This window comes from Adiantum capillus-veneris, chromosome 21, assembly GCF_014529385.1.
Source record: "Adiantum capillus-veneris isolate H3 chromosome 21, ASM1452938v2, whole genome shotgun sequence".
NCBI lineage: Eukaryota > Viridiplantae > Streptophyta > Polypodiopsida > Polypodiales > Pteridaceae > Adiantum > Adiantum capillus-veneris.
In genome coordinates this window covers 104,968,934-104,986,499 of record NC_140951.1, presented here as the reverse complement: position 1 = coordinate 104,986,499, position 17,566 = coordinate 104,968,934, and the positions used below count along the sequence as shown (strand labels likewise).

At 43.8% G+C, this 17,566-nt stretch overlaps 1 protein-coding gene across 2 annotated transcripts in view; it reads left to right on the top strand.

Moving 5' to 3' along the window:
- Positions 1-17,566, top strand: part of LOC147431471 (uncharacterized) — an 86,002-nt gene that overhangs the window by 33,020 nt on the left and 35,416 nt on the right. For both annotated transcript variants that reach the window (XM_086494070.1, XM_086494071.1), the window contains exons 2-5: positions 2,859-2,982; positions 4,160-4,407; positions 4,572-4,700; positions 4,796-4,952. In XM_086494070.1, coding sequence (XP_086350196.1) covers positions 2,907-2,982; positions 4,160-4,407; positions 4,572-4,700; positions 4,796-4,952 — 610 coding nt within the window. In that variant the 5' untranslated portion in view covers positions 2,859-2,906. The remainder of the gene's footprint in view (positions 1-2,858; positions 2,983-4,159; positions 4,408-4,571; positions 4,701-4,795; positions 4,953-17,566) is intronic.

Below are 17,566 nucleotides of genomic sequence, written 5' to 3'. Positions count from 1 at the left end.
CTTAGAGCCAGAGATAGAGCTGCACTACACGTCACTGCCCGGCATACTATGAGATACGCGGCCGCTTTCACTGCCTATTCAGAGAAGACCTTTTTCTAGAGTCATGAGATACAAGGATCAGAGATGTCTCGGATTGTTCCTGCTAGAGCTGCGCAGACTTAGGGAGAGCTTGCTGAGGACATCAGAGGAAAGATAGTCTCAGAGACGAATCACAGATTTCTTCACACCAGCCAGAGGAGAGCCAACGGAGCAGTCATTACAGCAGATCTTAGAGCCTACTCATACTAGAGGTACGCTGCTTGACCGAGCTACTGAGCTTGGCAGATCCAGATGCCCACGACCTCGGGGGGTCTCCCACTACCAACGAAGGCTGCAACAGAAGATACAGATCACTCTAGCTCGACATGCAAGACGCCCAACCAGAGTACTGACCATGGAGGAGGTCGATGAGATCCGACAGCAACCGATGAGAGATTTCATATGAAACCCCCCCCACCCCCCAATTTCCTTTCTCCTTAGCGTTTTAGTGTCATTTCTTTGTAACTTTGTAATTTCTGTACTCAGACATGGTATCAGATTCACCAATTGTAACTTTTTTTGGTCTCTTAGGTCATTTTGTTGTAACAGCTGGAAGTTCCGGTGCTTGTGTGTGTCGAGCACACAAGCCTAGAGCACATATCCTTCTCTTAATTGCCTTCGAAAGAGTCTAATAGTTGCATCTTGTAGGTCATCTGTGGTAATTTCAGCCGTATCTTGATTCAGCTGCAAGCCTTGTGAGAACATGGTCTCTTCGTTGTCTTTGATCATTTGATCAAAGACAAATGATCAAATTTCAGCCGTATCTTGATTCAGCTGCAAGCCTTGTGAGAACATGGTCTCTTCTTTGTCTTTGATCATTTGATCAATTTCAGCCGTATCTTGATTCAGCTGCAAGCCTTGTGAGAACATGGTCTCTTCGTTGTCTTTGATCATTTGATCAATGATTTATGCATTTGCAGGTAGTTGACTGTCTGTCCATCTATTTTAGGGTGGTATGTTGCGCTGAAGAGTAGTTGAGTCTGGATGGCTTTAATGAGTGAAGCCAAAAATTTGGATGTAAACTCGGCATCGTGATCCTTCACTAGTCTCTCGGGAAGACCATGAAGTCTAAAGATCTTTATGGCTGCAGCATGTTGCAGCACCCATAACTGGAGTAGAAGGCTGGAGCTTCTTCTTTGTCTTTGATCATTTGATCAATGATTTATGCATTTGCAGATAGTTGACTGTCTGTCCATCTATTTTAGGGTGGTATGTTGCGCTGAAGAGTAGTTGAGTCTGGATGGCTTTAATGAGTGAAGCCAAAAATTTGGATGTAAACTTGGCATCGTGATCCTTCACTAGTCTCTCGGGAAGACCATGAAGTCTAAAGATCTTTATGGCTGCAGCATGTTGCAGCACCCATAACTGGAGTAGAAGGCTGGAGCTTCTTCTTTGTCTTTGATCATTTGATCAATGATTTATGCATTTGCAGATAGTTGACTGTCTGTCCATCTATTTTTGGGTGGTACGTTGCACTGAAGAGTAGTTGAGTCTGGATGGCTTTAATGAGTGAAGCCAAAAATTTGGATGTAAACTCGGCATCGTGATCCTTCACTAGTCTCTCGGGAAGACCATGAAGTCTAAAGATCTTTATGGCTGCAGCATGTTGCAGCACCCATAACTGGAGTAGAAGGCTGGAGCTTCTTCTTTGTCTTTGATCATTTGATCAATGATTTATGCATTTGCAGATAGTTGAGAGTTGAGTCACTCTTTCTGTCTGTCTGTCCATCTATTTTAGGGTGTTATGTTGTGCTGAAGAGTAGTTGAGTCTGGATGGCTTTAATGAGTGAAGCCAAAAATTTGGATGTAAACTCGGCATCGTGATCCTTCACTAGTCTCTCGGGAAGACCATGAAGTCTAAAGATCTTTATGGCTGCAGCATGTTGCAGCACCCATAACTGGAGTAGAAGGCTGGAGCTTCTTCTTTGTCTTTGATCATTTGATCAATGATTTATGCATTTGCAGATAGTTGAGAGTTGAGTCACTCTTTCTATCTGTCTGTCCATCTATTTTAGGGTGGTATGTTGCGCTGAAGAGTAGTTGAGTCTGGATGGCTTTAATGAGTGAAGCCAAAAATTTGGATGTAAACTCGGCATCGTGATCCTTCACTAGTCTCTCGGGAAGACCATGTATTCTATGGCTGAAGCATGTTGCAGCACCCATAACTGGAGTAGAAGGCTGGAGCTTTTTCTTTTGTGGTCTTCATCAGGCCAGCAAACTTGGTGGAGTCCTTAGTGGAATCAATGTCCTCACCGCTGCCATCATCGGGCTTGCCTTTGCCTTTGCCTCTAAATCTGCAATCTCGAGAAAAATGACCATGCTTTCCACGATGTAATAATGGCTTCGAGGAGATTTTTCACTTGTCCACGATGTAATAATGGCTTCGAGGAGACTTTTCACTTGTCAAAGTTTCGGCTCGTGTCAAGCTTTTCTAGTTTCGCATGCCCACAACAGTTATGTATGCACATACATACTCGTACATTTTACATTTACAGCCATCAATACGTCATTCTTCAACATGCTGCACACATTTGTACATGAGATAACTCTATCATACATACCAACATACATGCACACAGGATACATTCATACTGGCAGAAACATATACAAACAAGCAATCATATATGTACATACATTAATAATGCGTACTTTATAATAAAAAAAACTTTTACAGTATCTGATTCGATACTTCAATTCTCACGTCAAAAGGGCTGTTTGTATTGCTAAATTTGAAACACTTTTCTTCAATTGTACTTCCTAATATGGATTATTCTTGGCAGGTGTTATGTTGAAGTTTTCTCCTTCTGCATAGTTTCTCCTTACTGACGATGAACAGCGCATTTAATAGTCAGATATTAGCTGAAAAGCTGAGAAAACTCAACAATTCACAACAGAGTATTGAGAGTATCCTTGTATCGAAATTTTTTCCTTATAGCTGTTTGTTCTAGTGTTTAGTGCCATTTTTCTCTTTTTGAAATGTCAAGACACCTAAGATATGTTTTAATTTTTTGTGGATGGAGGTATGTTGTGATCACTGGGACTAGAACAAAGTAAACATGGTAGGCCTCAGTCAAGTTTTTTCTAGATTTCAAGGCATCAATAAAGATATTTTTGTGGATGGAGGCATGCTTAATCACTGGGACAATATACATCGAGTCACAGCAACCATGGTAGGCCTCAGTCAAGTCTTCTTGAGATTTCAAGGCACTATGTAAGATATTTGGCAGACGGAGGCCTGCTATGATCAGTGAGACAACTAGTATTTGCTCAAATAACCACGGTAGACCCTAGTTGAAATTTTATTTAACAGTAGTGAGGATGTGCTCTATTTCGAGATTTACGAGAAGCGGTTAAATTTCAAGGTTTGAAACGATTCCTTACAAGTTGAATTTGTATAAAATTTAGATCACTTGGCAACCGTAGGGTGCAGAAGAGGCTCGAGGAAGTGATAGGTATGCATGCTATTGATATAAATCTAGAAGCTTAGTGCTATGAGTGTTAACATGGGCAATAGATAGAGATGAGGCAAGACTTACCCTGCCTCATCATGGATTTGAAGTGTTTAAACTGTAGAGATGTCAAAAGATTGGCCAGACAATATTATATAAAAAGTAGACTTTTGGAGGCTTAGTGTTGAGCTTATCGAGAGAGATGTGGTGGGACCTTTTTTGAACCACCTACGAAGTTTAACCGTTTAGACTGTAGAATGGGACTCAATGACAAGATGCAGAGACAGGATGGCATGAAGAGGGACAGCAGCTCGACTACCCGCTTCAATATTCAATTCACAAGGAAGTTGATGTATGCAGGCTCAGGCATCAAGCAATTATGCTATCCTTCCTATTTATGTATGAATGCTGCCAGAGCACACATTCTTAGCTGCTAGAATCATCAAAATTATACCTCTTTTTGCCCAAAAAGAAGACGTAAGTGTTTGAGACAAGTTATTTGGCGATACGGGTTTTAAAATTCAATAACAAGTTTATTCTTGTTTGAAGCATTGACTGTTGGAAACATGTCGATAGCAATATCTTCAACTCTGAAAAAATTTACATTGGTGTTGTACCTTATCATTTCTCAGCTCTTTCTCATTGGTGCATTTTTCACCGCAAAAAGGCGCGGTTAGTGGTGGAAACCTGGGACAAGCAATTTCGCGAGCTTTCTAAAGAGCAAAAAGTACCATTCTTATATCTTGCTAATGATATTCTCCAGAACAGTAGGCGTAGAGGTGGGGAGTTTGTCACCGAGTTTTGGAAGATTCTTCCTGGTGCCTTGAAGGAGGTGCTGGAAAAGGGGGATGACCGTTTGCACAATGTTGTATTTCGTCTGGTAAGTAAGGCAGCTTCGTGTTTTTAAACTTCGCAAAATCATTTAGAGGGTGCTTCTCCCTCAGTCCTGACTATTTCATGGTTCAAAAAGTGGCTTGAAAGCTTTGTGTGCAGAACAACTTAAATCATCGATTGAAATCGTGGATAAGGGTCCTTGTTTTCCAGGTAGACATTTGGGATGATAGGAAAGTTTTCGGATCACGGACAAGAACACTGAGAGAGGAACTACTTGGAAACGATCCACCAGCAGACTTAGCTGAGCATCGTGTGAAGTCAAATCATACAATCAAGATTGTAAGGAGCTTGTACAACCAGAATTCACTCTTGTTCTTTCAGGTTGGCCAACAGAAGTTCAGCTCATTCTTTCTTTTGGGTGTTGGTGCCAACAGAAGGTGCCAATTGGAGGTATCCAGGAGAAATTAACTTCTGCTTATCGGTCCGTGCATGACGTTGCATCTGATGAGGATGCAACATTAGGGCGATGCAATGCTGCTGTCATTCGTATCGAAGGATTGGAAAAAGAAGCCAATACATCTAGAAATTTGTGTGAGTATTAATGCTAGTGTAAGTTTTTTTTACCTTTTTAATGTTCTCGTTGAACTGGGATGGTGGGAAACAGGACCCATATGGCTTGACATGATTTTGTGTTTCAAATGGACTTAAAGGAGCAATATATGCCCTTTTACATGTTGCACACACTTTGACTTGACAAATTTATTTCACACATTTGTGCCAATATTTTGAAATTGGCGTATTATTATTCTCATTCTCCTTCTGTTCTTATTGTCAATTGAAAAAGTAACTTATGCGTGAAACCTCACTCCAACAAAAGAAAACACTATAGAGCAATGGAACAAGCAACTCAAAGACACAACAACAGACTCAAAACTCAATGGAACTCGACTAACTCATGGAACCAGTACAGACTCTGGCTGGCAGCACACTCAGCTCCAAGCCCAGGACTCACAAGTACAATGGGGATCTCGAGGCTTCAATATGTAGGGAGAGTGCAGATGTGCAGTGCTGGACACAAGACATAAGATTCTAGACTCACAGAACGTATGATGTATCCCACGACTAGAACCAACTAGACATATATACAATCATAAAGAGTAACCAACGACTAGCAAAATATCCCTGACAGTCAAGCTACATCTATCTCCACCACAGAGACTCTGGCTGGCAGCACACTCAGCTCCAAGCCCAGGACTCCCAGGTACAATGGGGGTCTCGAGGCTTCAGTATGTAGGGAGAGTGCAGATGTGCGGTGCTGGACACAAGACATAAGACTCTAGACTCATAGAAGGGATGATGTATCCCACGAGTAGAGCCAACTACACATATATACAATCGTAAAGAGTAACCAACGACTAGCAAAATATCCCTGAGCGTCAAGCTACATCTATCTCCAAACTGTGGTGGTGGTGAATTGGCCAAGGTGTCCACTAGACTGCCACCCGTGTCACTGCCCAAGCAAGGGTCCATTCAGTGTGAACCCAAGACCAACTGTAACTGTAACTACTTGTCCTGTGCAAGTGACACTGTAGCCTTGCTACAAGTTGCCCGCTACAAGACCACTCACCGTCTCGGTGAGAGAAAACACAGGAAACTGTGAAAGGAAACTGCATGTACTAAGACAGGTGAAAAAGAAGTGTGTCACAAACTATTGACGTATCCAACCACTCAAGAACGGAGCCAACCTGCAGATCCTGGCCGAGGGGCCTAAACCCTAAGAGAATAAGGAGCAAAAGAAGTTTTATCAACTTATAAAGACTTGCCGTGTGGCCTAATTTTTAAAGAAGTTCCCACCAACTTATGGGACCCCGTCCGATGGGGTCCAAGTGACACAAGACGTTAAAATAAAGCAGGACCCCACACATAGCCTGTACGGATTTCTGCGTTTTACGTTGCTGCATGTTGATGTGGTAGTTGTACCGATTTCCATGATTAGCGTTGGCTGCTTTTGGGAGGCTTGATGCTTTTAGAACATGATGCTTTTCATGTACTGCTTTTGGATAGGCCCAGGGCCTTTAAATATGTGCTCTGGGCTTAGTCTCTAGCTCATCTCCGCGTGGGAGTGTAGAGGAGTCAGGACAGAGTACAAGCTTGTACTGAGTTGAAGCAATATTTAGAAATGCCGAAAGGGGCACCAGGGTTTGGGGCTAGTGCGTCGAACTCCACCACTCCCCGTCTCGTGTGTCGTGCATCTCTCTTAGTTCCGTGTTATTTGAAGTGCTTAAAGTTGTTCGATCTGTTCTTTTTCGTTGGCACGTGGTGCCCGTTCCCGTTACAAACTGCATATCTACAACACAATGAGCTTAGCTACGCTCTCTCGATTATGGCAACCCAAAGAGAGTGTCGTCGCCACTGCAGCACCCGAAGAGTTTGCCTCTAGAGGTAGAGCCATAAAGATCAATCGTAGGAGCTTGATGGACTAAAGGTAGCTGCACCCTGCTCTCTACAAACTGGCGCTCTGTTAAAGTAGCGGCCATTTGCTGAGTGGCAGATGGAAGTACCTGTCCGTAATCGTACTGAGGCCGCCAAATGACAACCATGTTGATGTGCACCAAAAAATCCCTCACAAGGGACTCTTTGTGTCGGCTACATGTGTTTTAGGCGGGCGGGCTGCTTCAACCCCTTGGAATAATAGTCACCTTGTTGAGATCTAGCACGTCCCATAAACTATGTAGAAGGACCCGGCTACCTATAGCCCATAGGAGTTTGTACCTACCTCCCTGTACCAGGCGGCCCATATCCCATAGCGGCCTGTGTATGGTAATCGCTAATGTTCTGCTCTTGAGCCCCCGTCCGATGGGGCCCAAGGGCTTAAGGGCATTAAAAATCAAGCCAGGATACACACACACACACACACACACACACAATTCTTGCGTAAAAACTTGATGATGTGGCAGTTGTACAAACATTTGCGATTTGCATTGATGACGCGACAGACTGTACAGATTTTTGTGAATAGTGCTAACTGCTGATGATGTGGCAGATAGTACGGACATCCCTTTTGCACAAGGTTTTGGGGACCATCTGCTTTGAAAACTTGATGCTTTTCATGTCCTGCTTTTGGATAGGCCCAAGGCCTTTAAATCTGTGCCATGGGCTCATTCTTTGGCATGCTTCCATATGAACGTGCAGAGCACGGAGTACCAACATTGTATTGGGTTCAAGCAATATAAAGAAATACCAAAAGGGGGCCAAGGGTTTGGGGCTAGTTCTCTCTTGGGGTGGAACTCTGCCACTTCCCGTCCCGTGTGTCGTGCATCTCTTTCAATTCAATTGTTTTGAAGCGTCTAAAGTCTATCAAGTTTGTTCTTTTTCGTTGGCACGTGGTGCCCTCCCGTTACAATCGTCGATGCCCGTAGACTCACTAAAGGGCGGTAGATTTTGGCTTTCACCCGATCTTTACTTTGATTAACTTTAACTGCACTTTACGACACCTAGGAACTTTACAAACAAACCTGTAATGGGAATTCAACACTTCAAAAACAAATCACATCTTGGCAGTTAGAGTGCTCCCAAGTAGACAGTGACCCAAAGCTTGGCGCCCCTTTCGGTATTTCCTTATTCAATAAAACTTTGGAGAAACCCTATAAATTCCTACGAGCTGTCCCACTTTTATTGGGCTGAAAATGGCCTACTCTAGCCCAATTTCGGCAGCATAACTGCAATAGGAGGCCTCATAGACAAAATCCCCATACCCTAGGTGACTTCCTGCGCGCATTAGAGCACTTTGACAAACCTGGCGAGAAAATACAGCACGTTGAAATCTCTGTTTTTCGCCCCTAAAATGCACGAGATCACTTGTTTTGCAGTTCCCTAGCTTGCACGAAGCTCTTGGATTACTAGGAATCAGAAAGGGTCAAGCCTAAACTACAGAAAAACACAACGAGCTGTAATTCCTTGCTTCCCTGAAGCTCTTGGAACTACTAGGGATCAAAAAGAGTCAAAACCCTAAACGTGCAGAAAAACACAGGCTGTCATTCCCTATTTCGGGCTCCGTTTTGCATGCCGGTCGCATCCTTAGCAAACCCTTGAGTTCTCGCACTTGTAGGGCTACTTGCCCTTTGATTTGGACAAGATTTCTCGCGAGAAATCTCTTTGAATCAACGTGTGCCTGCGGGGGATTAGCAGTTACCCATACAAGAGGCCTTGCCTTGGCAATCGCACATAAATCCACAAAACTATACATACAAATGAGTAGCCCTTGAGTTGGGCATCACGTTTGTGTATTCAAAAGGGGAGAGGTGCATGAGAGCAGAATCCTCGTGCTACATAGGAACAGAGGAGAAGGCAAGCTTTCCATTAAAGCTCTAAACTTGCACAGACTACTCATACACACACTGTAGGCTTCACAATGAAGAAGATCAGCCTTCTCTATCGATTTTGGGCACCCCCTCATCTGGAGTGGCTTGCAGATTTGCTCACAGGATGCCATGTGTCTAGTTTTGCCCAATTGACGCAAAGCAAAGATCGTAGCATTGCGATACGCTATTGCGCCCTCAATGACGCGCAGCATCCCTCCACGGCCGCATAGGTGGTTGAGTGGCGTTGGTGAGTAGTAGCTTACCTCTCTACTCCAAGCTAATGGTAGCAATGGTGTTCCTTGAATCATGCAAGATCTCTTCAAATAGCCTAAACAACGAAGCTAAGTTTGCTACAATTGGCGCCGAGGATCCAGCAATAGTGCTAGGTGGTGCAGGGCTGTGAGTGCACTGCATGGGAGCTCAGAACATGCTCAGTAGGTAAGCATGAGGTAGATAGAGGTGACGAGCCAACTGCAGGTGGTCTGTGGGAAGTAGTGGTTGTGGCAAGAGAGAAGATGGGAGTGGCAGGTAGAGGTGCGTGTGAGGGACAGGCCACAAAGGTAACCAGAAGGGCAGAGTCTCCCACAGACACAATACCGGGGGGGGGGGGGGGGGAGCAAGGAAGGGCAGAACTGACCACCAGCATTGTAGACTTAGGAAGTAGAATGAGAGCGTCGTGGAATGTGTCACTCTCATCTGGCTCTTTGAGAATGGTGAGGGTGGCAAGGGTAGGAGGGACTTTGCCGTGTCTTTCACCACTTTGGCCCTTTTCTTCTTCTTTTTTTTCTTCTTCTGTTGTTGATCTGCAGCACTTCCAAGAGACTTTCTTTTTTGTTTTTGAAGTCGACCGTTGGATGTCCTTATCCACTTCTACAGGGCTTGCATGGATGTTGATGACCCAGGCCAACATGGGGGCGGCGAAGCATTGGAAGCTTGACTAAGTGGACTGTACTTTCCCTCGATTGCAGTGATGTGTAATGTCTAATGAAACCCATAGGGCAAAGTGTGTATCAAGAAGGAGAGGCCATCACAGTGTAGAAAAGCACTGGGGACATCACATCTCCTTTTTGGCTCTTTGGCATCCCTAACTAGAAAGCAATTTTCGAAAACTGCCAAAAGCGCCTTGTTCCTTTGGTAGTCAGGGTGATCAAACTGAAACAAATCCTGGCATGCCTGTATTGTAGCGTTTTTAGAAAGCTGAGAGTATGTACGTGTAGCCGGCTTTAAAGATTGAAAGCTTGTCATCCCTAGCGCATGACCAATTTGTGTCGGAGTAAGAGTGGGGCATCGTACCTTTGGAAAACGTTTAAAAGCTCATGGACCATATCTATAGGTACATCAACCGGCAGGTCAGCATCAACTAACATTGTTAACCCCAGTTTCCGCAGCTGATCGCGTGAGAGGACGTAGAAGAGACGGACTAGGTGGCTGCAAGTGAAAATTTAGGGAGAACTTCGCCTCATTTTTGTTTTTTGCGGCCCTGCTAATCTCATGGGACATCTCTTCTTTTACATGAAAGAGTAAGTTTTTGGGCAGTCTGCCAAAGTTAGAGGGAGAATTCCAAGGATTGAGAAGGATTGGACGTGAAAAAAAGAAGATAAACCACTAAGAAGAGTGCAAAAAATCAACGTACATGAATGACAGAGCAAGCGAGATAAGATAGGTTCAAAACTTAAATTCACACTATCAACAAGATCATGGAAAATACTAGGACTCAAAAATGGTAAAACTGTGACGATAGAGGAAGTGGGACTCATGGAGTAGCTAACAGTAGAACAGATTGAATTGGGAGGCTTTGGTGGATACTGCAGTTTTAATGTTTCCTCTAGAAATAATAATAGCTTGCGGATTCCTCAAGTTGTGTGATAATAGCACTTTACTCTGGATCCATTTACAAGCGGTAGAGGAACACCATCTAGGGTGGTTAATTGCACCGCGCCTTGTGGTAAAATTTTATGCACTCTGTATGGCCCTCGCCAAGCGGTGCTCTACGTGGTGGAGCTCTCCATTAGAGCTTGAAAGAAGCTCCTTGTGACATATGTGGTAGCTCCGAGCTCCCATTGTCTAGAACAAGGGCTCTCACAGCCATAGCCACCTTCTTGAGAAGTCTTGTCGCGAGAAGATGCAGCAGACTCCCTTCCTAGAGCGTAGTTACTGCAATTTCTCTATTTTCGGCCCTCAATCATCTCAATTAGGGCGGTTTTCAGCAGAGCACTCATAAAATTTCAGTTTTCTCTATTTATCCTACGCATACACAAAGTTTGGTGCAATTTTATTGCGAAAAAGGCCTCCGTTTCGGTGTTAGAACGTGCATGGGTAAGAATTTCAGGTTATCTGCAGAAAAGTAGAGCAAGTGTATGTGTGTGCATTTTGCTTGTTTTCTCTCTTGTGTTCATTGCATGAATGGTTAAGTATGAAGGGAACCAGCTAGTGGAAGACAGACTCTCTGCTATGAGAGCTTTTGAGAGGGTTTTTTGGAAGATAGACTCTCGTTTATGAGAGCTTCTAAAGGGTCTCACAGAAGAGGAGAAATCCTCTTAGCAGATAGAGAGTGGTACACTTTCTCAGTCATTAGCAAGAATAGAACAAGAAAGAATTGAGGACAGGCGTTTGCTCCATTATTGTGCGTCACTGACATTGACTCTAAGCAGACAATGAGTTTAAGCACTTTGTCTTTGTTGTTCAGTGAGATAATGTTCAGTAACCATTTCAGCAGCCTACCCCACCTGATGGGTGAGAGGAAGACGTGCTTGAATGGTTGGATTCCAGTGACAAAGAACTATAATGCACCACTGGATCCATCCCCCCTTCAAGGCGAATAGGTGTCATTGGGTCACAGCAACAAGGGAAAATGATGCATTCATTTCATCTTCAACACGTACTCAGACAAACACAACAAGTGAAAGTGTACATGTTTCATTTAGTTCTTAATGAATTCCCAACCACAAGCCCAAAACTTATGGCAACTATTTATGTACATATCATAAAGTCACTCGGCAAAGTCCTGTCAGCTTGTTAGCACCCCCAAAATCTCAGAAAGAACATATCATAAAGTCACTCGGCAAAGTCCTATCAGCTTGTTAGCACCCCCAAAAACTCAGAAAGAAGTCAGTGACATTGACTCTAAGCACTTGCACAAAGACAACCGTCATTGAACATTATCTCATTGTCTCATTAACTATATGAATGTGCTTTGATGTTCAGTAACCATTTCAGCAGACATTGACTCTAAGCACTTGCACAAAGACAACCGTCACTGAACATCAAAGCACATTCATATCAAATCACATAGAATCCATCAAGATCTAGGACCATGATTCCTGGCAACGTGTTTAGCAATTGCATCTAAATCCACACCGGACCTCACTGATGTCGGATTAACTAATTCTTATTGCAATCATGTCCATAGAATCTCAAGACCAAAATGCTGCAATCATTTCGTCTTTCAAACGTGCACTCAACACAATCACATGAGTGAGCACAGATAAATCAAATTCATTTTCTGGAATTTCCATGTCGAAGTACTTCTTTCATAAAGTCATCCAAGAGAATACTGTCAGCCCATCAGTATCCCCAAAATCCAAAGGAAAATTAGTGGAGCGGAGTGACTCCCCTCTTGTGCAGTCCCTTCTGCACCATATTCAAAGCTAGACCGAAAGCCTCAAGGTAAAGTTCCAATATCTGAGGAGTATTTGCTAGGTCCTCCTCCTCCATCTACTTCGCATTCAATGCCGGGTAGTTCTTGACTAAGAACCGACGTTCACTTTACCTTTCTCTTTCCTTTCCTTGTGAGCTAGTATCTGTTCCGTAACGAGAATTGCATCGCTTGCTTCTACTTCAGCTTGCACCTCAAGCTCCCTGTCGACTGGCACCTCACCCTTGAAAGGTTTCAAGAGACTCACATGAAAAGCATTGTGAATCTTCCAAGTATCAGGCAACTTCAGTCTGAAGGATACATCATTTATCTTCTCTTGAATCTGGAAAGGGCCATAGTACTGCATTCTTACCTTCGGAAAAAAAAACCCGCTCCTTTCCCCTTCGTTTCCTCAGGCGTGCCTTCTCGAGCCGTAAGAGCATCCAATCATCTTCCTTCAACTGCAAGTCGCATCAATGTCTATCAGCTGCCTTCTTATCCCATGCTTGAGACTTCTCAAGAGCCTCGCGAACCTTGGCAAAAGTAGTATTCAAATCTCTTGTATGCTGATCCACTTCAAAAAAAAAAATTATCCTGGGTCCGGGGAATTTTCTGATCTACTAGCTGATTCTCTTTTCCTTTCTTCCCTTGTGCCTTGGGACCTGTGGGTAGCTTCGCTAGCTTCCCCAGTCCATTGGCACGTCAATTTCAATCATCGGAACCTTGAGACACACTATCATCTGATCCCTTTTCTCCAAAAACCTTTGATGAATTTGCATCTGGTTCCCTTACTTTGTCAAACCTTCGGATGTGCTACCATCTGAATTTTTTTTTTCCAAGAATCTTGTGATGAGCTGTCATCCGGTTCCCCTGATTCATTCTTTTCACTGGCAGACTCTTGCCCTGTTGAGGTGGATACTATGTTGTCCATAGGATAAGTCAATGAGATGGCATGCGTTCCAAATCGTTGCTTATCATGTCCCATGAGTCTCTGAATGGAGTCAGACTTCTGGTTCAGACAATAGTCTCTAATCTCTTTTGGCAAACCACATCAAAACAGCTCAATTTGGTAACTCTTGCAAATAAGTATCCCAAAATCTCTGGTAGTAGTCATCCAATGTATCTTTCTTAGACATTCTCAAGTGATGACAAGCCATGATGACATCTCTTTCATATTCATATGATATCCAAGTTGACTTGAAAATAATTTTCTTGAATTTTAACCACGTTGCAGATGCTTTTGTGCGTAACAACAGAGTAGACCTTTGTAACAGACTTGGGCACCCCAAGTCGAGAATCTGGCATGACATGCGAGAGAACCCCTTAAAATACTTCAACTTTATCACGCTTTAAAAATTTGAGTCGACACGGCCCGGCGTAGTTTCGTGCCCAGAGGTATTGGCCCCAAAATTTGGCGCCCCTTTCGGTATTTATGTTTATATTAGTGCTTGAGCAAAGTACAACACCCGTGGGACCTTTACTCTCTCAGACTCTGCGTCCAGATGCTCTGCAAAGTGAGGCCCCAAGGGTCTATTTATTCTTAGAAGGGATGCCCCAAAAGCAAATAAACTCAAAAGCAATCAATCCCAAAAGCATCTGGTCTAAAATCTGCCCCCAAAAGCAATCAGCGCAGTTTGCGAAAATCCGTACTGCTTTGTTGTACAACCTGCCACGTCATACCAGCGCGATTCAATTCCGGCCAAATATCCGTACTACTGTCCACTTCAAGGGACAGGGCTGCCACGTCAGCAGATTGTGATATGTGCTGCCTAGCCCAGAAGCAAGTGTCGAGGTCATGGCAGCTGAAGACTGTTGGGGTATAAAGCCCAATGTGGTCGCCCAGGTAAGTGGGCGGGCCGCCAGGTATTTACACATATTCTTTTGTAAAAACCTAATAAGAACTCGCTATGCTCTACACATTACAGTAGAGCGAGTTCACCATATCGTCGTGCTCTTCTTCTCGCACTCTCTCTCACGTCGCACTTTCGCTCGTACTCCTTCAACTGGTATCAGAGCTCAGATCGAGGCTCGGGGCAGCACTGCAGGAGGCTAGAGTCACCAGCTCAGATTGGAGTGAAATTCGACAGGCGAAGACACGGCCCCAAATCCTGTGGGTAAGCCCGAAGGGCTTGGTGTTCTCAGAATTTCATTCTGAGGTCATCTCGGCCACCGTTCGGCTTCGACAAAGGTCTGCGTAGGCCATTTTCGACTACGTGGTCTCGGCGGGTGCAGATCCGACTCTGCAAATTTGGGGTTTTCAGCCTACGACTGCAGGTGCTGAGGATATCGACACTCCCAGAGTGTTTATTTGTGGCTGTCTACACATCGAAGGACGGCTCACAGTTCTTGGAGGCGTGTCACATACGACACGGGCGCATCTACACACAGACTGTAGGCGACATCCACTAGTTCATCAGGTAGCTTGTGTTTGCTGCTTGATATTCCAGATTTCATCTTGACATTGCAGGTACTTCCACATGGGATGTATTGTCAGAGATGATGTATGTTTGTTGAGGGTTTGCTGGCTGTGAGTCACGCAGCAAACAACCGCCGCAGCGGTTACAGCATACAGTGGGAAATTTGTGGATGTATGACTTTGTGGGAAGTCTATGTACTGTCAGATTTACTGCAGCCTTTGTTGAGGGTCGAGTGAGGTTTTATTGAGCTGGGGGATTCTCGAATGTTGAGATCCTTTCGGTGATACAGGTCTTGGAGCGATCCCTCGAGCACCCTTAGATAGGCAGCTAGGATGTATTGACTGTGAGTTAGACAGTTGGGATTGCATCTTTGCTTTACTGCCGTTGAGGCATTGTCACAGTCTATGCTTACAGGACAGTGAGAGACAGTACAGGTGCAGGACAGGTTTACCCGCAGCTTACAGTGTCAGAGAGACAGTGTTTTTTGAGCTGTTTTTTGGTCTGTTTTTAGTACACCATAGCCATTTTACAAAGGAGACTCAGCCAAAATTTCTGCAGAATGTGAAGCTTTCTTGGTTCATTTGACAGGTTGATATTGGTTCAGAGGTCAGTTTACAGGGGAAACTCTGCGGAATTTTTCCCAGGAAAGTAAACTACTGTGAAGCGTAGCTATGGCTGGATCACAGGACACTGCTCTTTACAATATCAAGAAGCTGGATGGAACCAATTTCCCATTGTGGAAGAAGCAGATTTGGCACGTGTTGGTACAAAAGAAGCAGATAAAACCTATAAAGCTCAAGGGGATAAAACCAGAAGATATGGACGAAGATGAATGGAGCGAAATGGATGAATTGACACTTTCTACCATTATGATGACTTTGGCAGAAAGCGTTTACTTCAATGTAGCAGACGAGATGTCGGCTTATCAAGCATGGTTAAAGCTGAGTGATCTTTATGAGAAGCAGAGTGCAGCTTCACAGGTATACTGGCTTAAGAAGTTTGTTGACTTGAAGATGAAAGAAGGGACACCTATGTCCAATCATCTGAATGAATTCAACACAATCTATAGTCAGTTGTCAGCTCAAGGTGTCAAGTTTGATGAACCTGTTAGAGCTATGTTCCTGTTGATCACATTGCCGGAAAGTTGGGACACTTTTCGCACAGCTTTGAGTAATTCTGCACCTCCAGATGGTTTGAACATAGCAGGTGTAGAAGGAAGTCTGCTTACTGAAGAAAGCAATAGAAAGACAATGGACAAAGGCAAAGGAACAGCCTTAGTTGTTAGGGGAAGGACCAAAGAAAAGTACAAAGGTGGAAAGAGGAATCAGTCTCGTAGCAAGTCCCGCAGTGCTAAAGGCAAGAGTGACATAGAATGCTACCATTGTGGTAAGAAGGGTCACATGAAAAGAGACTGCAGAGAATGGAAAGCAGAAAAAGGCAAAGAGAAAGCTGAAGACCATGGTGAGAAGAACAAGTCCTCATTGAAGATTCAAGAAATAAATGTGACAAACACTGTTGCAGAGGATGACAGTTTAGTGTCAGGAGACATCTACTTCTTGAAGAATACAATGGACTCAGCTCTTCTTACAGCATCTGATGGAAATGCACTGAGTGACTGGATTATAGACTCAGGGGCATCACTTCATGTGTCTCCAAACAAGGAGTGGTTTACCTCTTATGTGATCACTAAAGATCATGTTCGGCTAGGCAATGGGCAGACATGTGAGATCTTAGGTGTTGGAGATGTTCAATTGAAGTTTCAGAATGGCTCTTCTTTCACGCTGAAGAATGTGAGACATGTTCCCGCAATTACAAAGAGCTTGATCAGCACAGGTTTACTTGATGATGCTGGCTACGTCACCACTTTTGGACAGAACATGTGGAAGATATCCAAGGGTTCTATGACAGTAGCACATGGATTAAAGTCTGGAGGACTTTACATGATTTATGTATCAAATGTCTCTAAAAATGTAATCAATGTAACCGAGCAGCCGAACGTTTCTTTGTGGCATAGCCGGTTAGGACATATGTCCAAGAAGGGAATGGAAATCTTGTCTCGTTCTGGTTATTTGCCTGGCTTTTCATTTAATGATTTTGAATCCTGTGAACATTGTCTTTATGGTAAGCAAACACAGCAGCCACATAAACATAGAAGCAATAGAAGAGATACACAGTTGGCACTTGTTCATAGTGATTTGTGTGGACCTATGCCTAACCTATCTCTAGGGGGAGCTTCTTACTTTATGACATTTATAGATGATTACTCGAGGAAAGTATGGGTTTAGTTTCTCAAGCACAAGGATGAAGCGTTTAGTGTTTTCAAAACGTTTGTGACACTTGTGGAGAATCAGAGTGGCAAGAAGCTTAAATGCTTACGCACTGACAATGGTTGAGAGTATGTTTCAAAGGCCTTTCAGGACTTTTGTGAGTCAAAAGGTATAAAACGTGAACTTACTGCTCCTTACAATCCTCCTCAAAATGGTGTTGCTGAGAGGATGAATAGGACCATACAAGAGAAGGTCAGAAGTATGTTGTCTAATGCACAGCTGCCAAATGGGTTTTGGGCTGAGGCTGTATCAACAGCTGTTCATCTTGTAAATAGATCTCCTAGCAAGGTTTTGCAGAAGGATTCAATGCCAGAGATGGTATGGTCAGGCAAAATGCCCTCATACAAGCATCTCAGAGTCTTTGGCTGTGAGGCATATACTCACGTTCCAAAGGAATTTAGGAACAAACTTGAGCCAAAGAGTAGAAAGTGCATCTTTCTAGGCTATGGTAATTCTAGTGAGATGG